This window comes from Dendrobates tinctorius, unplaced genomic scaffold (genome assembly GCF_039654945.1).
Source record: "Dendrobates tinctorius isolate UK_male_01 unplaced genomic scaffold, ASM3965494v1 ptg000258l, whole genome shotgun sequence".
NCBI classification, from domain to species: domain Eukaryota; kingdom Metazoa; phylum Chordata; class Amphibia; order Anura; family Dendrobatidae; genus Dendrobates; species Dendrobates tinctorius.
The window spans coordinates 2064141-2092130 of record NW_027361925.1 but is presented as its reverse complement, the minus strand read 5'-3'; the positions used below and the strand labels follow the sequence as shown (position 1 = coordinate 2092130).

Here is a 27990-nt window from a genome sequence, read left to right as displayed (position 1 = left end):
AAAGTAGCAAAAGGATCAAAGGACAGAAAGCAACATTTGAGCCTTACCAGTAGAGCTTCATATATACACCAATACAGTATGAATGAAATCGCTCTTTTGTGACAGAAGTTAAAGAAAATGGCAAAGGCAGTAAAATATTTAGAAATGTACATAAATGAATACATTGATGCAAATAAAGCTTCAAAACAGTTTCTGAATTTATTATTGTCAAATTATAAAGCACGGCACAGACTCCCTTAATGACTGCTAGTGTTGTCTATACCGATAACTAGATATTGTGAACCCTAAGATAGCTGCCTGTACAAACTCAAAGTAATCATCATAACTTCCGGGTCTCCCGACCGAATATCAAGGGCCTTCAAGAAACAGTCTAACGCTTCCTTCACTTGTCCACAAGCCTTATACTCCTTGCCACGATTCACCAGTACAGAGTAGAGGTCTTCTTGACCAAGTTCTTTTGTTTGATTTTCTTTTATTTCTGGAGCCATAAAATCAACTTGCTCATCAGAAATCAGTTCTACTTCACCAGTAGACTCCTCAGATAGTTCTTCGCAAGAAGATGATTTTACCACAAAGCTATCTGCTTCATAGTCCTCTCCTGAGGATAGACTGTCCCCCTGGGCGAGCATTTCTCCAGCTTGCTCTTCTGTCTTCTCATGCTCCTCTTCATCAGCTTCCTGAGCTTCAGTAGCTAGCAGGTTTTCTTCCTCTCCTTGGTCACTGTCTTCATCTCTGTCACTAATATTTTCTTGAATGTCTGTTGCTTCTTCTACAGCTACATGAACTAGAGACCTTCTTGAAGCAATAGACCTACGCCTTCCTAGACTGCTCCTCTGAACAAACTTATCAGACAAACTTTTTCCTAACTTTGGAGTTGAGGCACTCAACAATTTGACAGAAGGGCTGTTGAAAGGGGAGAACAGCACCTCGTTCTCATAATTTACGAACAGTGAGCTTTCTACCTCACTTTCGGAGTCAATTCTCCTTGTAGCTTTCCGACGGTTAGAGAAAACCTCTTCATCGCTCTCCTCTGAATCAAATATACCAGCTTCACTCTTGTTATTTTCCTGACAAGAGTTTAATATATCCATTTCATTCTGAAAAGTTTCTGGAACATCAGGACCTTCACATCTGTGCTTTGGATTTTCCATGTCCACACTTCTTCCAAGTTCCATGGAATGTTCCAAGTCGTTGCCTTCTTGGCTCATATTCTCAGTAGAGTCATAGAGTACTAGTAGAGCGTCTGTCACTGGAGCCAAGGAGGCTTCCATTAAACTCTGCATTTCATTCACTGATGTAGAAAGTTTATCGTTATCCATCGAATCTTCTAGGACTAGGTTGAAGTCACATTGCAGTTGCGACTTTGATAGAGACAAGTTGGGGTCTTCCTTTAGACTTACATTATTATCCAACACGTATGGCTGTTGAAGCTCTGTTGCCTTGAAGATACAACTTTGCAAAATGTTTGGACTTTTCTTAATATCTGAACTGTTAGCAGTTGCAGCAATATCCTTTATTTCAGAATGTCCATTTAATAGAGAATTTCCTGCTCCCTGCAAAAAGAAAGACAAAAGTCACGTAGTTGGAAAACCATTTTACATAAGAAATTTAAAGTGGTTGTCTACTACTAAGACCAAGACCACCCCTTTATCTAAATGCTTGGCTCCAATAAAATATAGCTTATACTCACCTCCTGTGCCAGCGGTGTCAGCACTTGCGGCTCCACTGCTCTTGTGATACTTGAGCACGGCGCTCAATCAGCGATGAAGTAACTGGCCCCATCTATGTATGAATTGAACATAAAGAAAAAGCCAGATCAGTCACAGCTCTGACTTCCTTTTCTTCAGGTTCAACTCATGCAAAGGCGGGACAAATGATGCCAGTGCTGATTGGGTGCCAGGCTCAAGTGTCACAACAACCACACGAGATACCCGGGACCATGAGTGCCGACACAGGAGGAGAGTATAAGCTTTTTTATTTAGTCAGGGACAAACATCCTAGTAGTGGACAACCCATTTATGCAAATGTAGATACCGACAATGGTATGAAATAGGAAAACAAGAATCCGGGTTGGTGAATTTCAGAGGCTCATCCTTTTTCGGTCTCCCTGAAGATAAGCCTCTCTGAGGAGTCTCAGAGCACACAGCAGTGCTCGGGCAAGTGTTCCTGTGTACGCGATTCATGGGAGATGGCCATCGGCCAAATGATTGGACAGCAGACAGCTCTGCGTTGGGGGGGCAGAAAGGGGTTTCACTCGTAAAACCTATAGAAAGGATGGCTGATAACTTGCTGATTGGAGGGTGTCTGCCTGACGGAATCTGCACTGATGAGAAGAATGAGGAACTTATCCCCATTACAAAAATGAAGCATCTTCTGGAAAAAACGGGGCTCAGCGTTCAGTAGCCGCATAGGGAAAGAATCGACCACAAATCAAACATGTATTGTGCACTGCTGCCCTACTCTACTGGGGGATAAAGGTTCTTAGTTTTGCCAATCATTGCGTGTCCCAGCAGTTGGACAAACATCAATCGACAAGTTATCACCCATCCAGGGGAACTGGTTTTCATTGAACATCCCCTTTAAACGCTATTCATGCTCGGAAGCATTGTTATAGTACAAATTGTGATACAGTCTGAGCTATGGGACAAGAACAAAGAGGTCTACAGTCAGGATCTGCCCAGAAGCTGATATACAGCTGCCAGGGCGAAGTCTGAAAACTAAGGGCCAGCACTGGAAATACTGAGTCTTCACATAAACTGGATGCATTTGTCACCAAAAGAGTAAAACCTTATGAAATGTTTATAATTGTACTTCAGTAATCATAGAAACATCCGACTAAGAGATTGGAAAACACTGGAGCAGCAAAAATGTGAAGCTTTTCGGTTTCAGTCGTGGACAAAAATTAAGTGATTAGTTGTCATACCTGTCTGACGTATCTTTGCCTGTCATGAGATAGTCTTATGAAAGTTTATAGTAGACTGTGATTTTTGCTGTACACTGCAATACTGAGGTGTTGCTGAGTATTTTACAAGCAATGAGACGATCACAGGTTTAAGTCCCTCAAGAAGACTGCAAAGTGCAGAAACGAAAAATATACAAGCGTATCTCCATGTCAATAAAAATCTGATCAAAATATAGTATATGAGTAAACACCAGCGAGAGAAAAATAAAGTGTCCAAAAACCAGAAATGTGGTATTCAGCTGTTGCAAAAACGCACAAAAACATGCAATAAGATGTGATCAAAACTTGTAACTTACCCCATATAATAGGATCAATGAAAGTTAGGTGTTGGGGGTGCAGAAAAGCAAGCCTCACACAGCACCAAACTCCAAAAATGTTTGGACTCTGAAAAAAAGCCACAAGCTTATTGTTTTTTCCCTCGTTATCCAGTAAATTATAGGATAAAATGAAGGCTATTATTCAAAAGTATAACTCATCCTGCAAAAAAAAAAAAAAAAAAAAAAAAAAAAAAAACCACACAAGTCCTCATACAGCTAGACTGAAGAAAAAAAATAACACCTATAGCTTATGGAATAAAGGGATGAAAAAAAAAAAAAAAAGAATGCGCAAAAATGAGGAGGGTGTTGAATCAGGAAAGGTTTCAGCAAATCTTTCAGAATTTTGCCAATGGGATTATAAACTTACAAGACATTATTGAAATACATACTAGAGTTATAGCTTCCACTTCTGTCTTATATGTAGCCTACTAATACGAGCAGGCAATATTTCAGCTTGGCTCATCTCTACAGCATATTATCTCCAATTATATATTTAGCAAATCATGAGAGAACAATACAGGTGTATGACTTCTATCCATTAATGAACTATTAATCTTTGGTATCCTTGCCATAACGATCATTAAATGTGCATGTAGTAAAGCTGGTTAGATTAGGTTTGAAAACAGTCTTCAGAGCACTACATTTTTTACCTACCATGCTGGAAGACGATGCTTTTGTAAATTGTATCTGAGCTGCATCTTCTTCACGGACATCTTCTGGTATCAAGTTGGTTGTCTGGTCCTTTTTCTTTTTTAGAAATTCATTTTTAAATGAAGCCTGGATCAGATTCTCTCCGAAAGACCCATCATGAACCAAACTTGTTAGGTGATCGCTTTTATTCTTTGAGGCTTCACAGTTAGGGGGCGCAGAAGGTGGTCCCTCATCTCCACTTGAGTCTTCAATGATTAAACTACTTACGTGAGTAGTGAAATCATTCTGGGGCTCCTTTTTAAAAGAAACAGGGTGAAGAACTTCTTCATCAGAATCTTCTATGATTAGACTGGTCATTTGACAACTTACATTTGCAATTTCATGCTCAGTAAGATCTACAATCTCAGGAGGAGAGACTGTTTTTTTAATAGGTAGACTCCTTTGTTTAGGTTTTTCAAGGAAAACATTCGGTCTAAACCATGCTCCTTCTGAACCCTTTAATTGCTCATTCAGTTGAGACTCCATCTGGACTAGTTCATGAGCCTTCTGAACCCTTTCTTGAATGTACTGACCTTCTTGTTCATTTTCATATTCATTGTCCTCATCTTGGGAGGACATCTCATGTGCATAGATGAGGTCATGGTCTGAGATTCCAAAAATTGGTAAAGTATGCAAATAAGCAATGTGTTCATCTAGATTTGTGTCAGTTTTCCTCTGAGAGGAATGCATATTTTGAAGCTGAATCTGAGTGGAAGAGGTTTGGGTGTCTTCCAAAGAAAATAGCTCTTTTAATTCCTGCTTCGAGAAGTAACGGAAAGGGTTTTTCTTATCACCGGTCGTTTGTCTTATTAAAGAGTCTTTGAAGATTTGCCTCCTATAGATTTTCTCCTCAACTGTTCCACAGGTGATAAGTCGATAGATTACTACATTTGCTTGCTGCCCTATTCTATAAGCTCTGTCAACCGCTTGTGCATCAGTAGCTGGATTCCAGCTCGGATCAAAAATCACCACACGATCTGCTGAAGTTAATGTCAGTCCAACGCCGCCTACTTGTGTTGTTAGCAGCAATACAGAGTACCTCTGGTTGGTCTGAAACATACTAATTCTTTTCTCTCGATCTAGGAGAGAAACTGTGCCGTCAATGCGCATGATGTGAAAGCCTTGGTTATTCAAGATGCGATCGATCATATCAAGCATTTTTCTTGACTGTGAAAAAACAAGAGTTCGGTGACCTTCTTCTTTGAGTTTATTTAGGAGCGCAATCAAAAGAACAAGTTTTCCAGACTCCTCTATAAGAACTTTATCAGAAAGATGATCAAACTTTGTAACAGCTTCGATGTCATGCTCTTCTGTGCCATCTCCCTCCAATCCAAGCTGGACACAGGCTCTTGCAGACAGAAGTCTCGGATGATCACAGAGCTTCTTCAGAATGTTTAGTTCTGCTAGAGGAGACCTAGTGGTCATCAGCAATTCCTTGATTTGATCCAACGATATAAACTTTCGATACACCTCTTCCTGAATCGATGATAAATAGACCCATATTATAAAATCATTCTTTCTTGTAAGAGAAGGCATTGTGCATAATTTAGTATTTGACTCGACAGCTGCCTGTTGCCCAGAAACCTTTTTATGCTGAACGTCATTTTTTGTCCGCCTCAGAAAATAGGGCTGAATTATTTTCATCAGGTTTTCAGATATCTTTAGACCAAGAGCTTTTTCACCTGGCGTGGCGTCTTTCTCTCTGGCTCTAGTTATTGGATTTTCATACTCCATTTTAAAAGTCTTAGCTGTTCCCAGGAGCGTTCCTTGACAAGCGAAATCGTACAAAGCCCACATCTCCCGTAGGTTGTTCTGGATTGGTGTGCCCGTTAGAAGAATACGATTCTTAGCTGGAATTGCAGAACAAGATTTGGCAGTTTTTGTCGATGAGGATTTAATTTTATGAGCCTCATCTAAAATGATGTAATCCCAGGCAAAATCTCTTCCATTGTATTCAGAGAGCTGCTGCCAATTATTAATCAACATTTGATAGGTGGTAATGAGAACCCCACCCTTTCTCTGGATTTTCTCTAGATTTCGGCTTCGCTCCTTTTTGCTAGTGCCATGAAATTCATTTACTCTCATGCCTGGAGTCCACGTCTCAAACTCTTTCACCCAATTACTGATTAGCGTTGTCGGCATTATCAATAATACATTATTAGTCAATTCAGCGTCAAACATTCCGGAAAGAAAGGCAATAACCTGGATGGTCTTTCCAAGCCCCATGTCATCTGCCAAAATACCACCTTTTCTTCCATCCCTGTGAAGGCTGTACAAAAATGCAACACCTTCCTTTTGGTGTTCGAATAGTTTACTGCATAGTTCTTTATAGAGCATCAGCCCGCTGCCCATCACATCTACAAATTCATCATCTTCATTTTGGAGATCGAGCTGCTGGAGAGCCTCTTCCAGTTTTGCAATGCGACCTTTCAGCTTTTCACTCGGATGTATGTTGTTTGCTTTTTGGAAATATTCTATTGACTTTAGTAAGTTTCCATTCTTAGCTTCTTGCTTTGCTTTTTGAACATACCTGCGGGGGAAAAAAAAAAATAAATATATTGATAAGTCAACATAGTTAAGAATTTTTGCCCTCTACCTAGTACAGACTTAGCAGCCAATCGTCAAATACCAACAAATGATAAAAGTCACCAACCATCTCATTGCCAGAAGTAGCCGCACCAGGAGTGGGCCACGCTATCCCCTAGCTTGTGCACATGTCCATTTAAATTTGACAAGTGGCAGCGGCAGATCGTACTCATGTTATTATATTTCACTGTGCAAATGACCAATTTATCTGATCAAGTGGTCCGAGCGAAGAAAAGATCACACGTGGATGACATCTGACTAAAGTCAGTTTCACTGACATAATGCAAAAGGTGAAGAAACTTTTCCCCTCTCCATTTCGATTCTTCCGGGGACATCTGCACGAAAAGCGAAAAAACGCTGCGTTATGGAGACGTGACACGTCCACTTTCATCTGCTCTGGTGGTCCCTCTCTTTTCAGGTAATGTGCCTTTCATCATGTGCAACTACATATACATGTATAAGATCTTTTGGCTTACATTGCATTTAAACTATTTAAAGGGACAATGTCCTAAGGGCGTAAAATTGCACCTGCACTTTAGTATTGCTATAATGGATAGAATTACCCTTCTTAGATAAGAGGAACACAGAAAGTCACCTGTTTACGGTGTAGTATCCAGGTGTCAATCTAATACTAGTAGGAGGCATTTGTCTCTTTTTTTTTTCAGATGATTGCTGCTCTTTTCATTTGATAAGAGATACTGCACTTGCATTTTGAATAGACTTTTCTGCAGCATATTTTGCCTTTTTCGAAAGAAAACAATTACCTCTCGTGTCATTAATATTTCGCATACTGCATTTCCCTGGATATATACCATCATACTTATCTTTTTTATTCATGCCAGTTTCTCCTTTTGTTAGAGGTTTTGCCCTATCTTTTTATACACAATTATTTGGTTTTATGTTTATCTTTTTTGACTTAATAAATTATCAATTCTATTGATTGCTAGAATCTCTTTCTAGATGCCTCAGCATATCCATGGTCTGATAGGGATATTGGTTGTATACACATCACACGGGCTGGATTCTCCTGTGCGGCAATCACCTGACCACAAGTATGTGATTTGTGTTAATGCGGTCACGTGACAACTACATGTGCTCGGCCTCGGTCAGTTTTACGGTATTGCATCAATTACTTGTCCCTCTGGTAACACCCCCTTTTTATGTTAAGTAATCTCTGGAGGCAGATTCTCAGGGAGATCCATGTCTGGCCCAGAGATCTTAACATTTACATAAAAGAAAAACATGGATTTCTCTGGAATAAGACATCAGATTGCAGATCTCAAGGTGTCATGTTCTTCAGCTTCCTACGACCTACATGCACATACAGACGGCGTAGGAGGGACGATCATATTGACTGATTCCCTTTAAAGAAGTGTAGTTTCAAAAGTTGGGTTACTTTTTGGTGGTTTGCATTTTTTGCACGTTAGAGGTTCTGTTAAAGAAGCACTCCCATGTTATATACGGTAAGTTTTTATTAAAATGTGTGCATATATGCATGTAATGTAGTGTGTAAGTGCTAATATGCTCCCCTACCGCCGCTCTCTCTGGTATCCAGCGCCATTTTGCTCCTCTCCTCAGTGACATCAATTCATGCATAGAATAAGCCAGCTAGTCTCGACCGCAGTGACATCACAGAGCGGAGGTCGGTGACTATATTAATACACACACTACATACATGGATACATATATTAATTAAAAAATAAACCAAACATGGGGTGCTTCTTTAAACCCTTAACACAACCAATTTCCGTTCTTTCCTGACATTCTTCCCTATCCCATAACCCTTATTTTTCTGTCCACACAGGCATATCAGGTCTGGGTTCTTTGGGACAAGTAGTACTGTTGAATGACTACATTCATTTTATCACAGTGCTCTAGAAACAAAACACAGCAATGCTGACATTGTTTTTAGGGTGGAAATTTTGTGGTAAAAAAAAAAGACCTGGCAATACGATTCTGCTCATCAGTATGATTACAGTGATATCAAACATGTCCACTTTGCATTAATTTATCAATGAAAAAAAAAAACTAAACGTTGGGGAATATGTCGCCAATTTCCAAGACCTGCAATGTTTTCATTTTTCGGTGGATAAAGAAATAATTAAACAAAGCTTCTTCTATACTTTGCAATGTTAAACACGTACAACACATGGATAATACTCGGTTGCCCTCCCTGTGCTGTGTGTGGTCCATCCATGCTGCAGGAACAAAAAAAACAAAAAAACAAAACAAGTGCATACCAGTACAGACTATAATGGGTACGTGTGGCATTCATAAGAAAGTCGGTTACTCACCGGTTAACTATATTTTTTGGAGTCCATGACAGCACCACCTGAGAGAGGGGATCCGCCCTCCAGGAACAGGAAATCCTACAGATACATAAGGGCGGCACCTCTCCACGCATCAGTTGGTTTACAGAGCACAAGAGGACCACACAGGTTAATAGCATAATTTATATACAATACTCTTACACGACTATTAATTACCCGTGTACATATAAGAGGAAGTGCACACCCAAATTAAACTAAAGGGAGGGAATATACGGGTGCTGTCATGGACTCCGAAAAATACCATTAACCGGTGAGTAGCTACGACTTTATTCGGTCGTCCATGACAGCACCACCTGAGAGAATTACAGAGAGTAATAATTACTTTAGGGAGGGACTACAGCCTGCAAAACCCTGACACCAAAGGAGAGGTCTGAGGAAGCACCCAGGTCTAGTCTATAATGGTTGTAGAAGGTGCTTGGAGAGGACCAAGTAGCTGTCTTACATATCTGGTCGATCGAGACCTCCGATCTCTCTGCCCAAGAGGTTGCCATGGCCCTGGTGGAATGCGCCCTCAGCTTGCCAGGGGCCAGTTTGCCTTTTGAGGTGTATGCCAATGAAATGGCCTCCCTAATCCATCTCGCTAGCGAGCTTTTTGAAGCCCTAAGGCCCTTTCTAGTGCCCTGATAGGAAATAAACAAGGCATTATCTTTTTTCCATGGGTCAGTAACTTCCAGGTATTCTAGGAGACATCTAACGTCTAGCGTGTGTAATTTCCTTTCCTTATCGTTCATGGGATTAGGGAGGAAGGATGGAAGAACTATCTCCTGAGTTCTATGGAAACTGGAGGCTACTTTAGGCAGGTATGTTGGATCAGGTGTAAGAATTACCCTGACGTCCCTGAATTGTATGCAAGGAGGAAGTCTAGACAGCGCCTGGATGTCACTAACTCTCTGGGCTGATGTCAACGCTACCAGGAGAGCCACTTTAAGGGACAGGTTTTTTGTGGAAGCTGATGAAAGGCTCAAACGGGGCCTCTGTCATGGCTGTAAGGACTAGGTTTAGATCCCATGGCATAAATTTATTTCTCACTACCGGTCTGGACCTGCCTGTTGCTTTAATAAACCTATTGATCCAATAGTTACTGGCGATGTTGCAGTTGAAAAGCACCCCTAGAACAGACACCTGTAACTTAAGGGTGCTGGTGGAGAGTCCCATGTCCAGACCTCTTTGTAAGAACTCTAAGATCTGTGCTATGGGAGTGGGCTGCCCAGCTACTACCCCTGAACCATGAAGGAATCTTTTCCAGATCCTAACGTAGATTTTGGTTGTAATCGTTTTTTTGCTTTTGAGCAGGGTGTTAATTAGGGCCGAGGAGAAACCTTTCTCCTTTAGTAGTGCCCGTTCAAAATCCACGCCGTCAGATGTAGGCCAGCTACCTTAGGATGGTAAACTGGGCCCTGGGATAGGAGGTCTGGGATGTTTGGTAGGACCCAAGGGTCAGACACCGACATGGTCCTGAGGCATGAGAACCATGCCCTCCTGGTTCAAAATGGGGCGATCACTATAATCCTTGCTTTGTCCTTCCTGACCTTCCTCATCACCAGGGGTAGTAGAGCCAGGGGAGGGAAGGCGTATGCTAGCCCGACATCCCATTTGACCAGAAGAGCATCTACTGCCAGAGGATTCTCCCTGGGATTTAGAGAGCAGAACTGAGGCACCTTCCTGTTCTCTCTGGTGGCGAAGAAGTCCACTTCTGGCTGCGCCCATTTTTGTATGATTCGGTCAAAGATGGACGTTTTTAAGGACCATTCCCCCTGCTTTAGAAGGTTGCGGCTTATGAACTCTGCTGTGGTGTTTTCTTTTCCTTTTATGTGCAGAGCTGTTAAAGACAGGAGATGTTGCTCTGCCCATTGGAACAGCCGTTCTGCTACCTCCATCAGGGGCCTGGAACGAGTCCCACCTTGGTGGTTGATGTAAGCCACGGTGACCTGATTGTCGGAGAATATTCGATCATGGTGACCCTGTAGATACACAAAAAGGTTTTTGACTGCCTGCTCTACGGCTGTTAGCTCTTTCAGGTTGGAGGACATTCCCAACTGATGGCATTCCCACAGATCCTGGATCAAGATTTCCCCCATGTGGGCCCCCCAACCCGTAGGGCTTGCGTCTGTGGTGACTACCCGGGTTACGTTATATTCCCAGGGCACCCCTCTGGCTAGATTGTTCTCGTCTAGCCACCACTCAAGGGATCTCAAGGTATGTTGGGGATAGAGTCAACTGGCCTTCTAGATAACCGCCCAGGATCTTTTGATGGCGTAAAAACTCGCCCTGTAGCACCCTTGCATGGAACTGGGCTCATCAGACCACGGGGATGCAGGATGAGAGAGAACCCAGGTGGGATATTGCTTTCCTGAGAGACATGGTAGGGCTATTGGAGGCGTTCAAGACATGCTGACGTAGGCAAACTAATTTTTCGGGTGGAAGACGACACTCCTGATTCTGCGAGTCTAGGGTTAAGTCCAAGAACTGCTGGACTTTCATGGACTGTAGGCGTGACTCTTAATGTTTAACAGCCACCCTAACCACTCCAGAGCTGATTTTGCTTTTTGCAATTGATCCAGACAATGGACTGCTGTTTTGCCTACAATAAGAAAGTCATCCAGGTAAAGGATTACTAGGATGTTTGTTTCCCGCAGATGGGCCATAACCTCCGCTATAAATTTAGTGAACACCCGGGGGGCAACTGCTATACCAAAGGGAAGTGCGACATATTGAAAATGCTGTAACGACCCCTGTAAATGAACTGCCACTCTAAGGAAACGCTGATAAGACGCATATATGGGTATATGGCAATAAGAGTCTGTTAAATCCAACACCACCATAAGAATTTTCAAACAATTTTATTGTGGAACTGATCGTTTCCATTTTGAAAGGTCGAATGACCAGGTATCTGTTGAGTGCCTTCAGATTGATTATGGTCCTGTAAGAATTATCTGGTTTACGGACCTGGTACCTTTATCAGTACTCCTTTCTGACATAGGTCAACAACTTCGGTCTCTAGGGCAGTCTGTTCCGCCAGAGAAGACCTGAGCGGGGTGACCCTAAAACTGTTCTGGGGGACACAGGCAAATTCTAGCTTTAGGCCTGAGGCTATCAACCCCAGGATCTGCGACCAGGCTTGGCAGAAGACCGCTAGTCTACCTCCCACCGGGGCCTCTAGTCATTGGGGAGGTTTCTTGGTCTCACGGGATGCTTCCTGGCGTCCCCCTCCAAACATAAACCCGGTACCTTTTTTATTTTTATCTTCCCATCTTCCCCGGTCCCTGGATGACCTCCTCCAAAAAAATCTCTTCCTAGCAAAGGGACGTCTATAGGATGGGGTGGGCAGGGAAGGGAATTTCTTTTTATCGTCGCCAGCCTTCTCCAGAAGTTCATCTAGGACTGGTCCGAATAAATATTCCCCCCTCACACGGGATGGAGCAAAGCCGGGATCTAGCCTGGATATCCCCGGGCCAGCATTTCAGCCATATAGCCCGTCGGGCTGCATTTGATAGCCCTGCGGCCTTGGCCGCCATTCTTGCAGAATCTGCCGAAGCGTCAGCTAAAAAGGGTGCCGCATCCTGGATGGTAGGTAGGGTTTTCAAAATAGATTTCCGCGAGGCTCGTCCTGTAACTGCGTTTCCAGCTGGTCCAGCCAGAACATCATAGATCTGGCTGTGCAGGTAGCTGCTACAGCTGGTCTCAGGGCGCCAGCTGACATTTCCCATGTGCCTTTCAAGTAGGAGTCCGCCTTTTTATCCAGCGGATCCTTTAAAGAGACCATGTCATCAAAGGGGATAGCAGATTTTTTGGACGCCTTAGCCACTGCTGCATCCAAGTTCGGGACTTTGTCCCATTTATTTACCACGGGGTCCTCAAAGGGATATTGCCGTTTAAAAGCTGGTGGTAGGGAGCCTTTCCTTTCTGGTTTCCTCCATTCCCTATTAATCAAATTTTGGACCTTGTCGTTTAACAGGAACGACTTACGTTTCCTGGGGTCTAAACCCCCGAACATTAGGTCCTGCGCTGACCGTTCTGGTTTTGTGACCGTTACCCCCATGGTAGCGCTGACTGCCTTGACTAGTTTGTCCACTTGTTCCAGACCTAGGCAGAAACGACTGGCGTCTTCGTCTGAAGAGGACGCAGACGCGGAGGTGGAGGGCTCTGAGGAGTCTTCATTTCCTCTAGGGTCAGCTGAAGAGCCTGACCCTGAGAAACTTGCTCTCTTTCTCTTCCTAGACGACTCCCCCTGGGTTACAGATTTTAGGGCTTTAACCTCCCTGATAATTTCCCGTAGACTTGTAGCGAAGTCAGGGGTTTCTTCCGCCACCTACAGGAGCGGGGACAGAGTAAGGAAGTATGCCTGGTAATTTTTTTTTTTTGACTACGCCCCCTTTTAGGGGTAGGCATCCGGCGAGGGGCGTTTGCAAAGGGCGCATTCCCTGGTTTTTTTTTGCCTTGTCAGCGCATTTCTTCCCCTATAAGAGGAAAACATAAGGGGAACACTGCATCAGGGCACATTCACGAAGATCTCTTACCCTGAGCAGAAGGCGTAGGTACCGGATCACGGGGGGGCAAGCTGGATCCTTCGGCGTGGAGGAACTTCTATGGTCAGATTGTCCAGTTCGCTTTTTCTTTTGCTGGGAGCTGGTTTGGGACCTCTCTGAGGTACGTTCCTGCTCTCGGTCCAGCTGGGCCACGGGAGCCTCCGGCTCATCCATTCCTGCACCTGAGCCGAAGCCGCTCTGCAGTGCTTCTGTGCCCTTTCTTCCCCCCGGCAATCCGGGTTCACAGGTGTCATGGCCAGGGGCTGATTCTCGCCCCCTCCCCCCTTTCCCTCCGACGTCCATGGGTACTCCCCCAGCTGTTCTGTTGGTTCCCGCGACGCTGCGCCTGCTGGCGACACACGGGGAGAAAAAGCCGGCTGGCATCCGACTTCTGGTCCGGCGCTACTGGCACCGCCCCCGCGTCACTTCCGGTCTGAGGGGGCGTGCAGGCCACCAGCGCCACGGCGGCGACCGACCCCGCACAGCGCTCCCTGCACGCCACCGAGGCACAGCCGCACGCCCCCGACGAAGGGAGACTGCACCAGCAGGACCAAGGACCGGGGTCGGGAGGAGGATCCATACTTACCCGCTGGCGCTGGCCCAGGAGACGGGCATCCGCCTGACCCCGCTCCCACCTGCCCCGCACACTGACGTGGAACCCTACCCAGGCCACCGTGGCGCTTCCAGGGGACTGCCCGAGGTAGGAGACCCCCCCGCTACCCGAGTCAGACAGCCGGCCTGGGGATTCCTTCAACCATGATGGCATGATCTGTAGGGAATCCTGTCCTCAAGGAACAGGAAACCAACTGATGCGTGGGAGAGGTGCCGCCCTTATGTATCTGTAGGATTTCCTGTTCCTGGAGGGCGGATCCCCTCTCTCAGGTTGTGCTGTCATGGACGACCGAATAAAGAATGGTACTACACGTACTGGAAACATGGACATGTGAAGGAGGCCTCCCCTCCCTGCCTTCAGGCATAGCAATCATCAAGAGGCAGTGAGCTGCCAGCGGCCGTCACCATCCAAGCATCCGAACGTGGGGATCATGAGGCCAGCGCTGATTGGGTGCAGGCAGGAAAGCAGCTGCTGATACTCACCTCTGGTCCTGCGGTATAGGAGTTTTATCACTGACAGCAGCATCTAAGCGGAGAAGTTGTTGATGTGCGCGTGCACCAGACCCATGGTAGCCCCTGTGATGTTGCCACAGGGAGCCAGTGTTTCCTTTGCCTTCAGAGGTTGGTTGCAGTCCTACATGGCTGCGATGCCAGTCTTCCTTTGAAGAAATGTGGAACTGCAGTATATACGGTAGTATATGTCAGAGCTGGGCAATGCGGCCTGTGGACTGTGACAGCTAAGGGTCTGAGTATATACAGCTCTGACAAAAATTAAGAGACCACTTTCAAACGTTCAGTTTGTCTGATTTTTCTCTTTATAGGTATATTTTTGATTAAAATGTAAATTTTTTTTTAGTCTACAAACTTCTGACATGTCTCCGAATTTCCAAGCAAAAAAATTAGTATTTTTTTTCTGACAAAAAGTGGTCAAAATTGTAAAAAAAAAAAAAAAAAAAAGTTCTTTCAGACCTCAAATAATGCAAAGAAAACAAGTTCATAATCATTTGGAAACAATACTAATGCTTTACTCAGGAAGAGTTCAGAAATCAATATTTTGTGGAATAACCATGATTTTTAATCACAGCTTTCATGTGTCTTGGCATGCTTTCCACCAGTCTCTCACACTGCTTTTGGGTGACCTTATACCACTCCTGGTACAAAAATTAATGCAGTTCTTCTTTGTTTGATGGCTTGTGACTATCCATCTTCCTCTTGATTACATTCCAGAGGTTTTCAATGGGGTTCAGGTCTGGAGATTGGGCTGGCCAGGACAGGGATTTGATGTGGTGGTCCTTCATCCACACATTGATTGACCTAGCTGTGTGGCATGGCGCATTGTCCTGCTTGAAAAAAACAGTCCTCACAGTTGGGGAACATTGCCTGTGCATAAGGAATCAACAGTTTTTCCAGGATAACCTTGTATGCAGCTTGAGTCATGTGTCCTTCACAAAGATTAACCTGCCCAATTCCAGCCTTGCTGAAGCATCCCCAGATCATCACCGAAAACTGACTGGCTGTATGCATGTACTTTTTTTGTGCTGAAAACAGCCCCCCCCCCCCCCCCCCCCGCTTATACACGAGTCATTGTCCAGAAAGCCGGCGGAGAAGCGGCAGAAGCCGGTGGCTGTGGCACAATGACAGCTGCAGTCGCTGCTTCAAGTCGACCTCATACTTACTCTCCTCAAGTCGTCACAGCATTTCCAATAGTGAAAAATAACTTGGCACTAAACTTAAGGCGTAAGTAGTGGGTCATTTTTATTTGCGCAGTCTGCATAAAACCTTTCGGCCTACATGGCCTTCATCAGTCTGCGACCAAAAATAAAATACAGGCATATAATCCGTATGTCCCATTCCAAACATACGAAAAATTGCATCATATACTTCACAAACGTGATAATTGAAATATTAACACGATGAAAAATCATTGAGAGAGGAGTACAATGAAGAACTTAATCGTGTGGAGAACCAGATGGGAAGACTGGAAAAAGCAAGGAAAAATGGAATAAACCTACCCGACTGCTTAAAATTGTTGTGGTAATATGAAGGTCAAGCTTAGGACCCTATTGAAGTGCAATATATAACAATATCAGTGCGGGAAAAAAGCAAGGGGGTTTACATTTTTTGTACCATATCTATGTATATATATATTCCCAACAGAAAATTCTATTACATGCCTCGTTTTCAACATAGCAGGTATCTTTATAATATCACCCTAATCATCCTGTGGGGTTCCAATATTTATGATCTCTTTTCTCTTGGCCTCACAAAGTTTCTGCCATCAGCTACTCTGGCCTGTTGTGAATTTACAGTACCCTACCATCCGGATTTTTTCCCCTTCATTAATACACAGTATCCCACTACTATAGGGAGCTGGACAGCTCACCTATAAGCTACATTACAGGTATTTTGTTATACCTTATGTCTCTTTCTCTTGTGGATAACCCTCTCCATTTTTCCATACAGATATTGTTATATATTGCAATACAGTCCTAAGCTTGACCTTCATATTACCACAACAATTTTAAACAGTCGGGTAGGTTCATTGCTTTTTTTCCTTTCTTTTTCTAGTCTTCCCATCTGGTTCTCCACACGATTAAATTCTTCATTGTACTCCTCTCAGAATGATTTTTCATCGTATTAATATTTCAATTATCACGTTTGTGAAGTATATGATGCAATTTTTCGTATGTTTGGTATGGGACACACGGATTATATGCCTGTATTTATTTTATGGTCGCAGACTGATGAAGGCCATGTAGGCCAAAACATTTTATGCAGACTGCGCAAATAAAAATTACCTTCTACTTACGCCTTAAGTTGAGTGCCAAGTTATTTTTCACTATTGGACTTTGGTTTGGGTAACCTGCTTGTGCACCCTACAGGAGTGCCACGCTATATAATACACGTCACAGCATCTCCATCCCGGCAGCTCTTTCCCAGTGGTATTGTGGCGCCCCTGAGGCTCAATCGCCACAGAGGTACTGCACCTTCACCTGAGGTGTGGTGCCCCACCATCCAGGTAAGGAGGGAACTCCTGACCACGCTCCAACACTCGCACCCCACACAACAGGTTAGTTCAGCAAAGCCACATTGCGGCTCTTTGCTTGGAGTGTAGCAGAGCACCTTTGGTGGCTCCCTGCTTGGAACACGAAACGTGCTGGGAGGTGGGTGGAGTTAGAATACATAAAAGAGTGAGAAGGTTTAGGATTACAGGTCAGTCAGACAGGAAGTCACTCTGGGAGGAGTGAGGGAAGGAGATCCCTGGAAGAGGGATGGAGGAAGGAATGCTGCAGCTGCCTCAGGAAAGGAAAGAAGGAGAAAGACGTAGAACTGAAGCCTGAGCTTCCATAGGCAAGAAAGACAAGTACGGAATGTAGGAGAAATAGGGAACACAGGAGATGTGGGTTAGAGGAAGAACCCTGCCTAGAAGTTCTAAGCGCAAGGCCGTGGCCCGGTCCCCGAGGTTGTATGGACACTAATGGTTCTGCAGCAGACACCAGTGGAGTAGTGGGCTGTAAATGCACTACTCCCATCTAAGACTTGGGGGCACAATAGCAACACGGACAGAGAGCCGGGACTCAGGAGTCCCGGAAGCGGGCTACAGCTGTCTGCCGTACAAGTAGAGTTCTTGGGAACATCGGTTAGGAGGAACTCCAGTGTAACTCAGTACTAGGAGATCTTCACACTAAAAGGCGCTATAAGAGGAGACGTTCAGAAAGTCACATGTTGGCGGAGCGTTGGAAGGGAGCATTCCATCTTTAGAAAATTAGGAAGGGGAAAGGGAAATTTGTGCTCACCAAAATAGTCCTGTAAGCCGGTCGTGCCTAGGGATCAAATGGCTGACCACCATGTGTTGCAAACATGAAGAGAGAAGGAAGATCCGGCACTGGAGACTTAATAAAATCCACGATAAGTTTTATTAACATAATTTCATGATAAAACCATAAAGGGGAAAACAGACCCCCCACGCCTGACGCGTTTCGAACCTTACACCAGGTTCTTCCTCAGAGAAAGAACCTGGTGTAAGGTTCGAAACGCGTCAGGCGTGGGGGGGTCTGTTTTCCCCTTTATGGTTTTATCATGAAATTATGTGAATAAAACTTATCGTGGATTTTATTAAGTCTCCAGTGCCGGATCTTCCTTCTTTCAGCATTCCATCTTGCCTGGAGGTTGGCTGGGTCCCTGACCCGGAGGACACAGCACGGAGGCCGGCACCTGTGTGTACTACAGACTGTGAGTAAAGCTTTGGAACTACAAGCCCTGGTGTCCTCCATTGATTCTTGCGCCAACGCACCCAGCACCGCTACATCTGGGTACCAGCTCTACACCGCTTGCGCCTCTCCTCTTCCCCCTACATCTACACTACCCTGGGGCTACAGCTCCACCTGTGGGGAGCTTCACCATCTTGGCTGCCACACACCACCAGCCCCAGAGGATCTGCAAGCAGCGTCGACCTAACATCTCACTTGCCGAACACCACAGGTGGCGTCACAAACTATTCCATTCACTACATCCCACCATTTCAATTCCCCCATTATATGGGCGCCCAGGGCCACGGACTGGGTCACCGCTGCTGTGACACATCCCGCCAACACCGGCCCGGTACCGAGTACCCCACGGCCCTGGGAGGGCGACCCAGTATACATAAATTCATAAAAAAAAAAAAAAAATCAGGCTGAAAATGGCACCAATGCAGTAGCAGCTGCTGGCGATGCAATAGTTGCTACTGTGCAGGTGTTGCCATCTTGCTAGAAACAAGAAAGCTACCTCCTGCAGAATGGCGCCACCGGCGTTTACACTGTAGCATCTATCGAATCCCCCATAGATGCTACGGTGCAGGCGTAGCCGGCGTCACCTTAGTGTAGACATTTTTTTTGTCTACCAAGATGGCGCCTCTCTGTAGCAGCTATCAGATCGCCAATAGTTGCTACTGTGCAGGTGTGGCTAGCACCATTTTCAGACTGATTTTTAATGAATTTATGTATACCATCCAACAAAAGAATTAAATACACATTCCACATACAATTATGCTGCAGCACCGCCTGCCTGCTGAATGCGATTTATTTCTTCCCGTACATATTATACTCAGTATGTAAACTAGGGGGCAGGTCAGTGAGCGATCAGGGACCTGTCAGAAGCCATACAGATTAATATGTAAGCAGAGCATCACATGAAGACCCCCACAGGCCGCCCTGGAGCACAAGCATATCATATCAAGCATCTTAAAACAACAAGACGGATTTCATCACCAGGTATCAGTGTAATCAATATAATGGCGCCGACCTGACACTGCCTGTAGTTACGGAGCACAATCCTGCTGACAGGGGTACTTAGATTAAAAGCTGTCCCTCACCATTATTTTAATTACAGTATATTGTGCAAATAATTAAACAATTGCCTGTTTATGTCTTTTGGGATTAAAAAGAATTTGTCACCAAGTATTGACTCCCACATCTGAGAGCAGCAAGATGTAGGGGCAGAGACCCTGATTCCACAGATATGTCACTTACTTGGCTGCTTGCTGTCATTTGGGTAAAATCACAGTTTCCTCTGCTGCAGACTCTGCAGTTCTTAGAATGCTGAGTTTTGTATACCCCTGCCCACACCATTTTGGCTAAGCTTTTTTTGGGACATAGAAAACCCAAACGTGGTCATTATTAAATGTATCTATGGAGACGGAAAAGAGACATGAACTTTTATATAAGAGATTTTTAAAACTTTTTTTGAATTGAAAGTGCACTGTGGCTCAGCAATGGGCACCATATAGTAGGGTCTCTCTCCACTAGCGGACACCCCCAACTGAATCACATCAGGACCCATCTAATATAGAAGCAGTGGATACGCGCGGCCCATACAGCACTGTTGGCTCTGCTATTCCCGGCACGTGACAGATGTGTTCTGGAACTGCTGCAGCCTTTACTCTTTTGGATGTTGGCTTCGATGGAACAAGGATGCGCTGAAGGAGACGAGTACACGGGTTTATTCTATATGGAATACCAAAAATTCCTTTATCAATCAAGGACAATAAAAAGTCCAATAACTCAGTCATATTAAACATAAATAACCATGTTATACCCAATTCCATATGGAAGGAAAACAAGGTTCAAATGAGTATTCTTGGAAAAACATACAGGGAAGATGTATATCTTTGTACCGTGTTAGCCAGTAGATAGAAAAATATTCAGGATTGAGAGTCCTCTGTGGTTGATACCTTTTAATGGCTAACTGAAAAGATGGTAACACATTGCAAGCTTTCGAGACTACTCAGGTCTCTTCATCAGGCTAGACTAATACAAAATCTGAAGAGTCACATATTTATGCACAATACAGCCTAGAAAAAATGCAATAGATAAGACAAGTGACGTGAAGCAGAACTATCAATATGGGAGAGGGAGAAACATAAATATAAACATTGGACCAGTTCATAGATAAGGAGACCGGATGTTTTATGGTCAATGTGTTACCATCTTTTCAGTTAGCCATTAAAAGGTATCAACTACTGAGGACTCTCAATCCTGAATATTTTGGAAAAACATATACATTTTTATTGGATCCTAATACATATAAAATGTGGAGCACACACTGCCAAAACAGGCTTAATACATGGGGGATTTAATGACAGACAATTATTCTATACCATGTTTATAAAAACGAGGCACTAAAAAAGTGAGCAATCAAAACCAATTCATTACTAAAGCAATTCACACCCCATTGTTCTCATATAAAGTAATGCAATTAGTGGAATATAAAGTGCCCAGAAAAAAGACCGCCCAATGCAGTCCTCACTAGATAAAGTGCTTGTAGGCTGAACGAAATGAAAACGAGGTGCAAAAACAAATCACCTCCTAATGCATAGTGATGTAACATGACAAACTGCTGTCCATCAACTTACTGGTAGGAAAGTGCCTGGCGCCCCGACGCACGTTTCGTGATCAAATCCCCCATGTATTAAGCCTGTTTTGGCAGTGTGTGCGCTACATTTTTTATGTATTAGTATCCAATAAAAATGTATATGTTTTTCCAAGAATACTCATTTGAACCTTGTTTTCCTTCCATATGGAGTTGGGTATAACATGGTTATTTGATGTTTTATTCTATATGGGCCTGAAATGATTACCCAGTCCTCCGGCAGTGGATGGCCGGATACGGGGGAAATTGCAGGAAATAAACATTAGGGTGTGTGCACACGCTGCAGATTCTGCTGCGGTGTACAGTACCATTATAATTATTCCCAATGGGAATTAAAAACAACAGTGCAGATTTGCTGCGGTTTCTAATCCGCAGAAAGAAATGACATGTCAATTCTTTCTGCAGATTCCGCTGCGGTTTACCATCTCCTCCACTGTAGAGATGATAACCACAGGGCAAAACCGCAGGCTAATCCGCAGGTCTTTTGACCTGCGGATTTTGCAAAATCCGCGCTGATCAATCCGCAGCGTGTGCACACACCCTTATGCACATTGATCCCGTCTGTGTCTGTAAAGGCCGCATCCCGGGGCAGCAAGTGACCGGCACAGGAGGCAGCATCTCCGCCATGTAATAACCACAAGCTTATAGGCACCGGGACCTGGTGTTAGAGGGGTCCCCATATCACTCCTCCCCCCCCCCCAGGGGGGTCAGACACCCCCTATCACTCCTCCCCCCCCCCCAGGGGGGTCAGACACCCCTTATCACTCCTCCCCCCCCCCCAGGGGGGTCAGACACCCCTTATCACTCCTCCCCCCCCCCCAGGGGGGTCAGACACCCCCTATCACTCCTCCCCCCCCCCCAGGGGGGTCAGACACCCCCTATCACTCCTCCCCCCCCCCCAGGGGGGTCAGACACCCCCTATCACTCCTCCCCCCCCCCAGGGGGGTCAGACACCCCCTATCACTCCCCCCGCCCCCCCCCCGGGGGGGGTCAGACACCCCTTATCACTCCTCCCCCCCCCATGGGGGTCAGACACCCCTTATCACTCCTCCCCCCCCCCCATGGGGGTCAGACACCCCCTATCACTCCTCCCCCCCCCATGGGGGTCAGACACCCCCTATCACTCCCCCCCCCCCATGGGGGTCAGACACCCCCTATCACTCCCCCCCCCCCGGGGGGGTCAGACACCCCCTATCACTCCCCCCCCCCCCGGGGGGGTCAGACACCCCTTATCACTCCTCCCCCCCCCCAGGGGGGTCAGGCACCCCTATCACTCCTCCCCCCCCCAGGGGGGTCAGACACCCCTTATCACTCCTCCCCCCCCCCTGGGGGGGGTCAGGCACCCCTATCACTCCTCCCCCCCCCAGGGGGGTCAGGCACCCTTATCACTCCTCTCCCCCCCAGGGGGGTCAGACACCTCTCATCTCTCCCTCCCCGAGCGGGGCTGTGAGAGGCCGTATTCCCGAGGGCCGCAGCCAACACACATGTACGACCACAGAGATGCACGATCACGACCCCGCTTACCGCTCATACTTCTCGGCCAGCTCGGGATCTTCTTCCACCCGGGTCACGATACTGAAATCATCGGAACATCGAGGCCTGGTGTCCGCTGACTCCATAGTGACAGGAGCCGCGGAGAGGCGACAACAACTGAGCCGCCGAGAATTCAAAACCTCTTCCCCATAAAGCACTGCAGGGGGCGTGGCTAACAGCTCCTACTCTCCCCCCTTGTGAGGACTCTGTCCGTATACTGCGCCTGCGCGAGCTTCACTGTGCGGCCGTATTTACGGGTGTCGTGCTCTGTACAGTACAGGTTGAGGCTAAATCCAAGTCAGCTAGGACCTGGTCCTTCTGTGCACTGGGCTTTAGCTTTCTCACACAGGGTCGGCTATTTCCTAGCTGGCAGAGGGACCTTAGCCTGCTCTATATAAGAATGCTGAATCCCAGTAGACAGAAGAACACTTGTATATAGCTAGATAGGAATCCTGTCATGTCATTTTTTGCAGTAATACTGAGCCGCAGACTGGATCTGACATCTGATTACACATTTATATCTGACATATAATTTCTGCATAAAAACAGGACTCTTTCCCAGAAAACGTGGGGATTTTTCCGTGCATTTTCATGCGCGGTTTTTGCTCGTTTTTTGCTCAAAAAACGTTTTTTATGCGTTTTTTTCTGCGTGTCCCGAGACACATAGAAAATAGCCAGAAATGCGGAATTTTCCGCAAAATTAATGAGAATGCTGCGTTTTTTACCACGAAGCGTTTTTTTCGTGGAAAAAAACGCATCAATATGCACAAAAAGTGCCAAATGCATTAAAATGAGTGGGAAGCTTTTTTTAAGTGTTTTTTAAGTGGATTTTTTGGTAAATCCGCAAAAAAAACACGAGAAAAAACGTGTGAACACAGCCTAAGGGTACTGTTACACCTAGTGACTCACCAGCGATCCCGACCAGCGATATGACGCGGTCAGGATCACTGGTGCATCGCTAGGTGGTCGCTAGTGAGCTGCCACACAGGCAGATCTCACCAGCGACATCGCTGGGGTCGGGGATCGCTACTTACCTGTCACACTAGGTGATCCTGCGTCCTCCCGCCCGGCTCCACGCGTCGCTCGTCGTCACAGCAGGAAGCGCCACAGGAAGCTGACGACGAGAAACAGTCCTGAACGTTCTCGCGCGACCAGCGATAACCAGCGGGGGAGTCGGTCGTAGGTAAGTATCACATGCAGCGATATCGCTAGCAATATCGCTGTAACGTCACAAAATCGGTGACTTTACAGCGATATCGCAGTGTGTAACGGGGGCTTTAGACAAGAATTTTCCCCTTAATTCCAGTGTGTACAATATTCTGCGCCAATCTCATCCGCATCCCGTTTTATTTACTGGTGATCATTTTTGTAGATCACAGAACCACAGATTTTTTTTTTCCATGCATGCACCTAGGAGTGTTTTAACCCTTTTCCATTTTTTTTTTAAATTTTTCCTTCCCATCACTTTTTTATTTTTCCATTCACATCACCGTTGGGATTTTTTTTTATTTTGTCGGGACGTTCTTATTGATACCATTTTGGCATGGATACCATGTTTTTATCACCTCTTATTTCATTTTATTGCAATGTTGCAGTGACCAAAAAAACGTAATTATGCCTTTCGTTTTTTTTCTCGTTATGCCATTTACCGATCAGATTATTTTAGATTTTGATTGGACAGACCTTTCTGAACACGTCAATTCTAAATTTGTGAATTTTTTTTCATGGAGCAAAAGCGATATTTTTTTTCTTATATTTTTATGATATATGACGTAACTGAATCATGCGTTGTGAAGGGGTTAATACTAAAACTATTGGTCGAATGGATCAGGTCCTTCTGCCAACTTGAATTTAGCCTCTACCGTACAGTACAGCCGTATATACACAGGTGTCATGCTATGTACGGCCGTATATACAGGTGTCGTGCTGTGTACGGGTGTATATCTACAGGTGTCGTGCTGTGTACACCCGTGTATACACAGGTGTCGTGCAGTGTACGGCTGTATATACCCAGGTGTCATGCTGTGTACAGCCGTGTATACACAGGTGTCGTGCAGTGTACGGCCGTATATACATGTGTCGTGCTGTGTACGGGTCTATATATACAGGTGTCGTGCTGTGTACACAGGTGTCGTGCAGTGTGCGGCCGTATATACACAGGTGTCGTGCTGTGTGCAGCCGTGTATACACAGGTGTCGTGCTGTGTACGGGTGTATATATACAGGTGTCGTGCTGTGTACAGCCGTGTGTACACAGGTGTCGTGCAGTGTACGGCCGTATATACACAGGTGTCGTGCTGTGTACAGCCATGTATACACAGGTGTCGTGCAGTGTACGGCCGTATATACAGGTGTCGTGCTGTGTATGGGTGTATATATACAGATGTCGTGCTGTGTACAGCCGTGTATACACAGGTGTCGTGAAGTGTACGGCTATGTTTACACAGGTGTCGTGCTGTGTACAGCCTTGTATACACAGGTGTCGTGCAGTGTATGGCCATATATACAGGTGTCATGCTGAGTACGGGTGTATATATATATATAGGTGTCGTGCTGTGTTCAGCTGTGTATACACAGGTGTCGTGCAGTGTACTGCCATATATACATGTGTCGTGCTGTGTACAGGTGTATATATACAGGTGTCGTGCAGTGTATGGCCGTATATATACAGGTGTCATGCAGTGTATGGGTGTATATATACAGATGTCTTGCAGTGTACTGCCGTATATACACAGGTGTTGTGCTGTGTTCGGCTGTATATATACAGGTGTCGTGCAGTGTACGGCCGTATATATATAGGTGTCGTGCAGTGTATGGGTGTATATATACAGATGTCTTGCAGTGTACTGCCGTATATACACAAGTGTTGTGCTGTGTTCGGCTGTATATATACAGGTGTCGTGCTGTTTACGGCCGTATATATACAGATGTCTTGCAGTGTACTGCCGTATATACACAGGTGTCATTCTGTGTATGGCCGTATATATACAGGTGTCGTGCAGTGTACAGCTGTATATATACAGGTGTCGTGCAGTGTACAGCCGTATATACACAGATGTCGTGCTGTTTACGGCCGCATATACAGGTGTCCTGCTGTGTATGGCCGTATATACAGTTCTCGTGCTGTGTACAGCTGTATATATACAGGGGTCGTGCAGTGTACGGCCGTATATACATGTGTCGTGCTGTGTACGGGTGTATATATACAGGTGTCGTGCTGTGTACAGTCGTGTATACACAGGTTTCATGCAGTGTACGGCCGTGTATACACAGGTGTCGTGCTGTGTACAGCCGTGTATACACAGGTGTCATGCAGTGTACGGCCGTATATACACAGGTGTCGTGCAGTGTACGGGTGTATATATACAGGTGTCATGCTGTGTACAGCCATGTATACACAGGTGTCGTGCAGTGTACAGCCGTGTATACACAGGTGTCGTGCAGTGTACTGCCATATATACATTTGTCATGCAGTGTACGGCTGTATATACACAGGTGTTGTGCTGTGTACGGCCGTATATATACTGTACAGGTGTCGTGCAGTGTACAGCCGTATATATACAGGTGTCTTGCAGTGTACGGGTGTATATATACAGGTGTCATGCAGTGTATGGCTGTATATACAGGTGTCATTCTGTGTATGGCCATATATACACAGGTGTCGTGCTGTGTTCAGCCGTGTATACACAGGTGTCATGCAGTGTACTGCCGTATATACATGTGTCGTGCTGTGTACGGGTGTATATATACAGGTGTCGTGCAGTGTACGGCCGTATATATACAGGTGTCGTGCAGTGTATGGGTGTATATATACAGATGTCTTGCAGTGTACTGCCGTATATACACAGGTGTTGTGCTGTGTTCGGCTGTATATATACAGGTGTCGTGCTGTGTACGGCTGTATAGATACAGATGTTGTGCTGTGTACAGCTGTATATACAGGCGTCATTCTGTGTATGGCCGTATATATACAGGTGTTGTGCAGTGTACAGCTGTGTATATACAGGTGTCGTGCAGTGTACAGCCATATATACACAAATGTCGTGCTGTTTACGGCCGCATTTACAGGTGTCCTGCTGTGTATGGCCGTATATACAGGTGTCCTGCTGTGTATGGCTGTATATATACAGGTGTCGTGCTGTGTACAGCTATATATATACAGGTGTCGTGCAGTGTATGGCCGTATATACATGTGTCGTGCTGTGTACGGGTGTATATATACAGGTGTCGTGCTGTGTACAGTCATGTATACACAGGTTTCATGCAGTGTACGGCCCTGTATACACAGGTGTCGTGCTGTGTACAGCCGTGTATACACAGGTGTTATGCAGTGTACGGCCGTGTATACACAGGTGTCGTGCTGTGTACAGCCGTGTATACACAGGTGTCATGCAGTGCACTGCCGTATATACACAGGTGTCTTGCAGTGTATGGGTGTATATATACAGGTGTCATGCTGTGTACAGCCATGTATACACAGGTGTCGTGCAGTGTACAGCTGTGTATACACAGGTGTCGTGCAGTGTACTGCCGTATATACATTTGTCATGCAGTGTACGGCCGTATATACACAGGTGTTGTGCTGTGTACGGCCGTATATATACAGTACAGGTGTCGTGCAGTGTACAGCCGTATATATACAGGTGTCTTGCAGTGTACGGGTGTATATATACAGGTGTCGTGCTGTGTACAGCCATGTATACACAGGTGTCGTGCTGTGTACAGCCGTATGTACACAGGTGTCGTGCAGTGTACGGCTGTATATACACAGGTGTCGTGCTGTGTACGGCCGTGTATACACAGGTGTCGTGCAGTGTATGGCCGTATATACACAGGTGTCGTGCTGTGTACAGCCGTGTATACACAGGTGTTGTGCAGTGTACGGCCGTATATACATGTGTCGTGCTGTGTACGAGTGTATATATACAGGTGTCATGCAGTGTACAGCCGTATATACACAGGTGTCGTGCTGTGTACGGCCGTATAAATACAGGTGTCGTGCAGTGTACGGCCATATATATATATATACACAGGTGTCGTGCAGTGTATGGCCGTGTATACACAGGTGTCATGCAGTGCACGGCCGTATATACACAGGTGTCGTGCTGTGTACTGCCGTATATACAGGTGCCGTGCTGTGTACGGGTATATATATATACAGGTGTCATGCAGTGTATGGCCGTATATACACAGGTGTCGTGCTGTGTACAGCCGTGTATACACAGGTGTTGTGCAGTGTACGGCCGTATATACATGTGTCGTGCTGTGTACGAGTGTATATATACAGGTGTCATGCAGTGTACAGCCGTATATACACAGGTGTCGTGCTGTGTACTGCCGTATATATCCAGGTGTCATGCAGTGTACGGCCATATATACCGTGTTTCCCCGAATATAAGACAGTGTCTTACATTCTTTTGACCCCCAAAAGTCCCACTATGTCTTACTTTCGGGGTATGTCTTATATTAGAAAAAAAAAAATGACGATTTTTGTTTTAACCAAAAAATAACATTTATTAACAAGCT

The 27990-nt window shown here is 45.4% G+C and overlaps 1 protein-coding gene across 1 annotated transcript; it reads right to left on the bottom strand.

Moving 5' to 3' along the window:
• Nucleotides 1-173: 173 nt before the first annotated feature.
• Nucleotides 174-22670, bottom strand: ERCC6L (ERCC excision repair 6 like, spindle assembly checkpoint helicase). The gene is made up of 3 exons (XM_073558768.1): nucleotides 22457-22670; nucleotides 3934-6499; nucleotides 174-1553 (listed from the first exon to the last, which is right to left on the bottom strand). The coding sequence occupies exons 1-3, from the start codon at nucleotides 22549-22551 to the stop codon at nucleotides 285-287; spliced, it is 3930 nt and encodes a 1309-aa protein (XP_073414869.1). The 5' UTR covers nucleotides 22552-22670; the 3' UTR covers nucleotides 174-284.
• Nucleotides 22671-27990: the final 5320 nt, after the last annotated feature.

Bases quoted from the DNA above. Each gene is read 5' to 3' on its own strand.
- ERCC6L (XM_073558768.1), bottom strand. From the start codon at position 22,551: ATGGAGTCAGCGGACACCAGGCCTCGATGTTCCGATGATTTCAGTATC. The intron at 6,500-22,456 runs GTAAGCGGGGTC...TTTCCCCCGCAG, and splicing joins CTGGCCGAGAAGTATGAGCG to GTATGTTCAAAAAGCAAAGC. The intron at 1,554-3,933 runs GTAGGTAAAAAA...TTCTTTTTGCAG, and splicing joins AAGCATCGTCTTCCAGCATG to GGAGCAGGAAATTCTCTATT.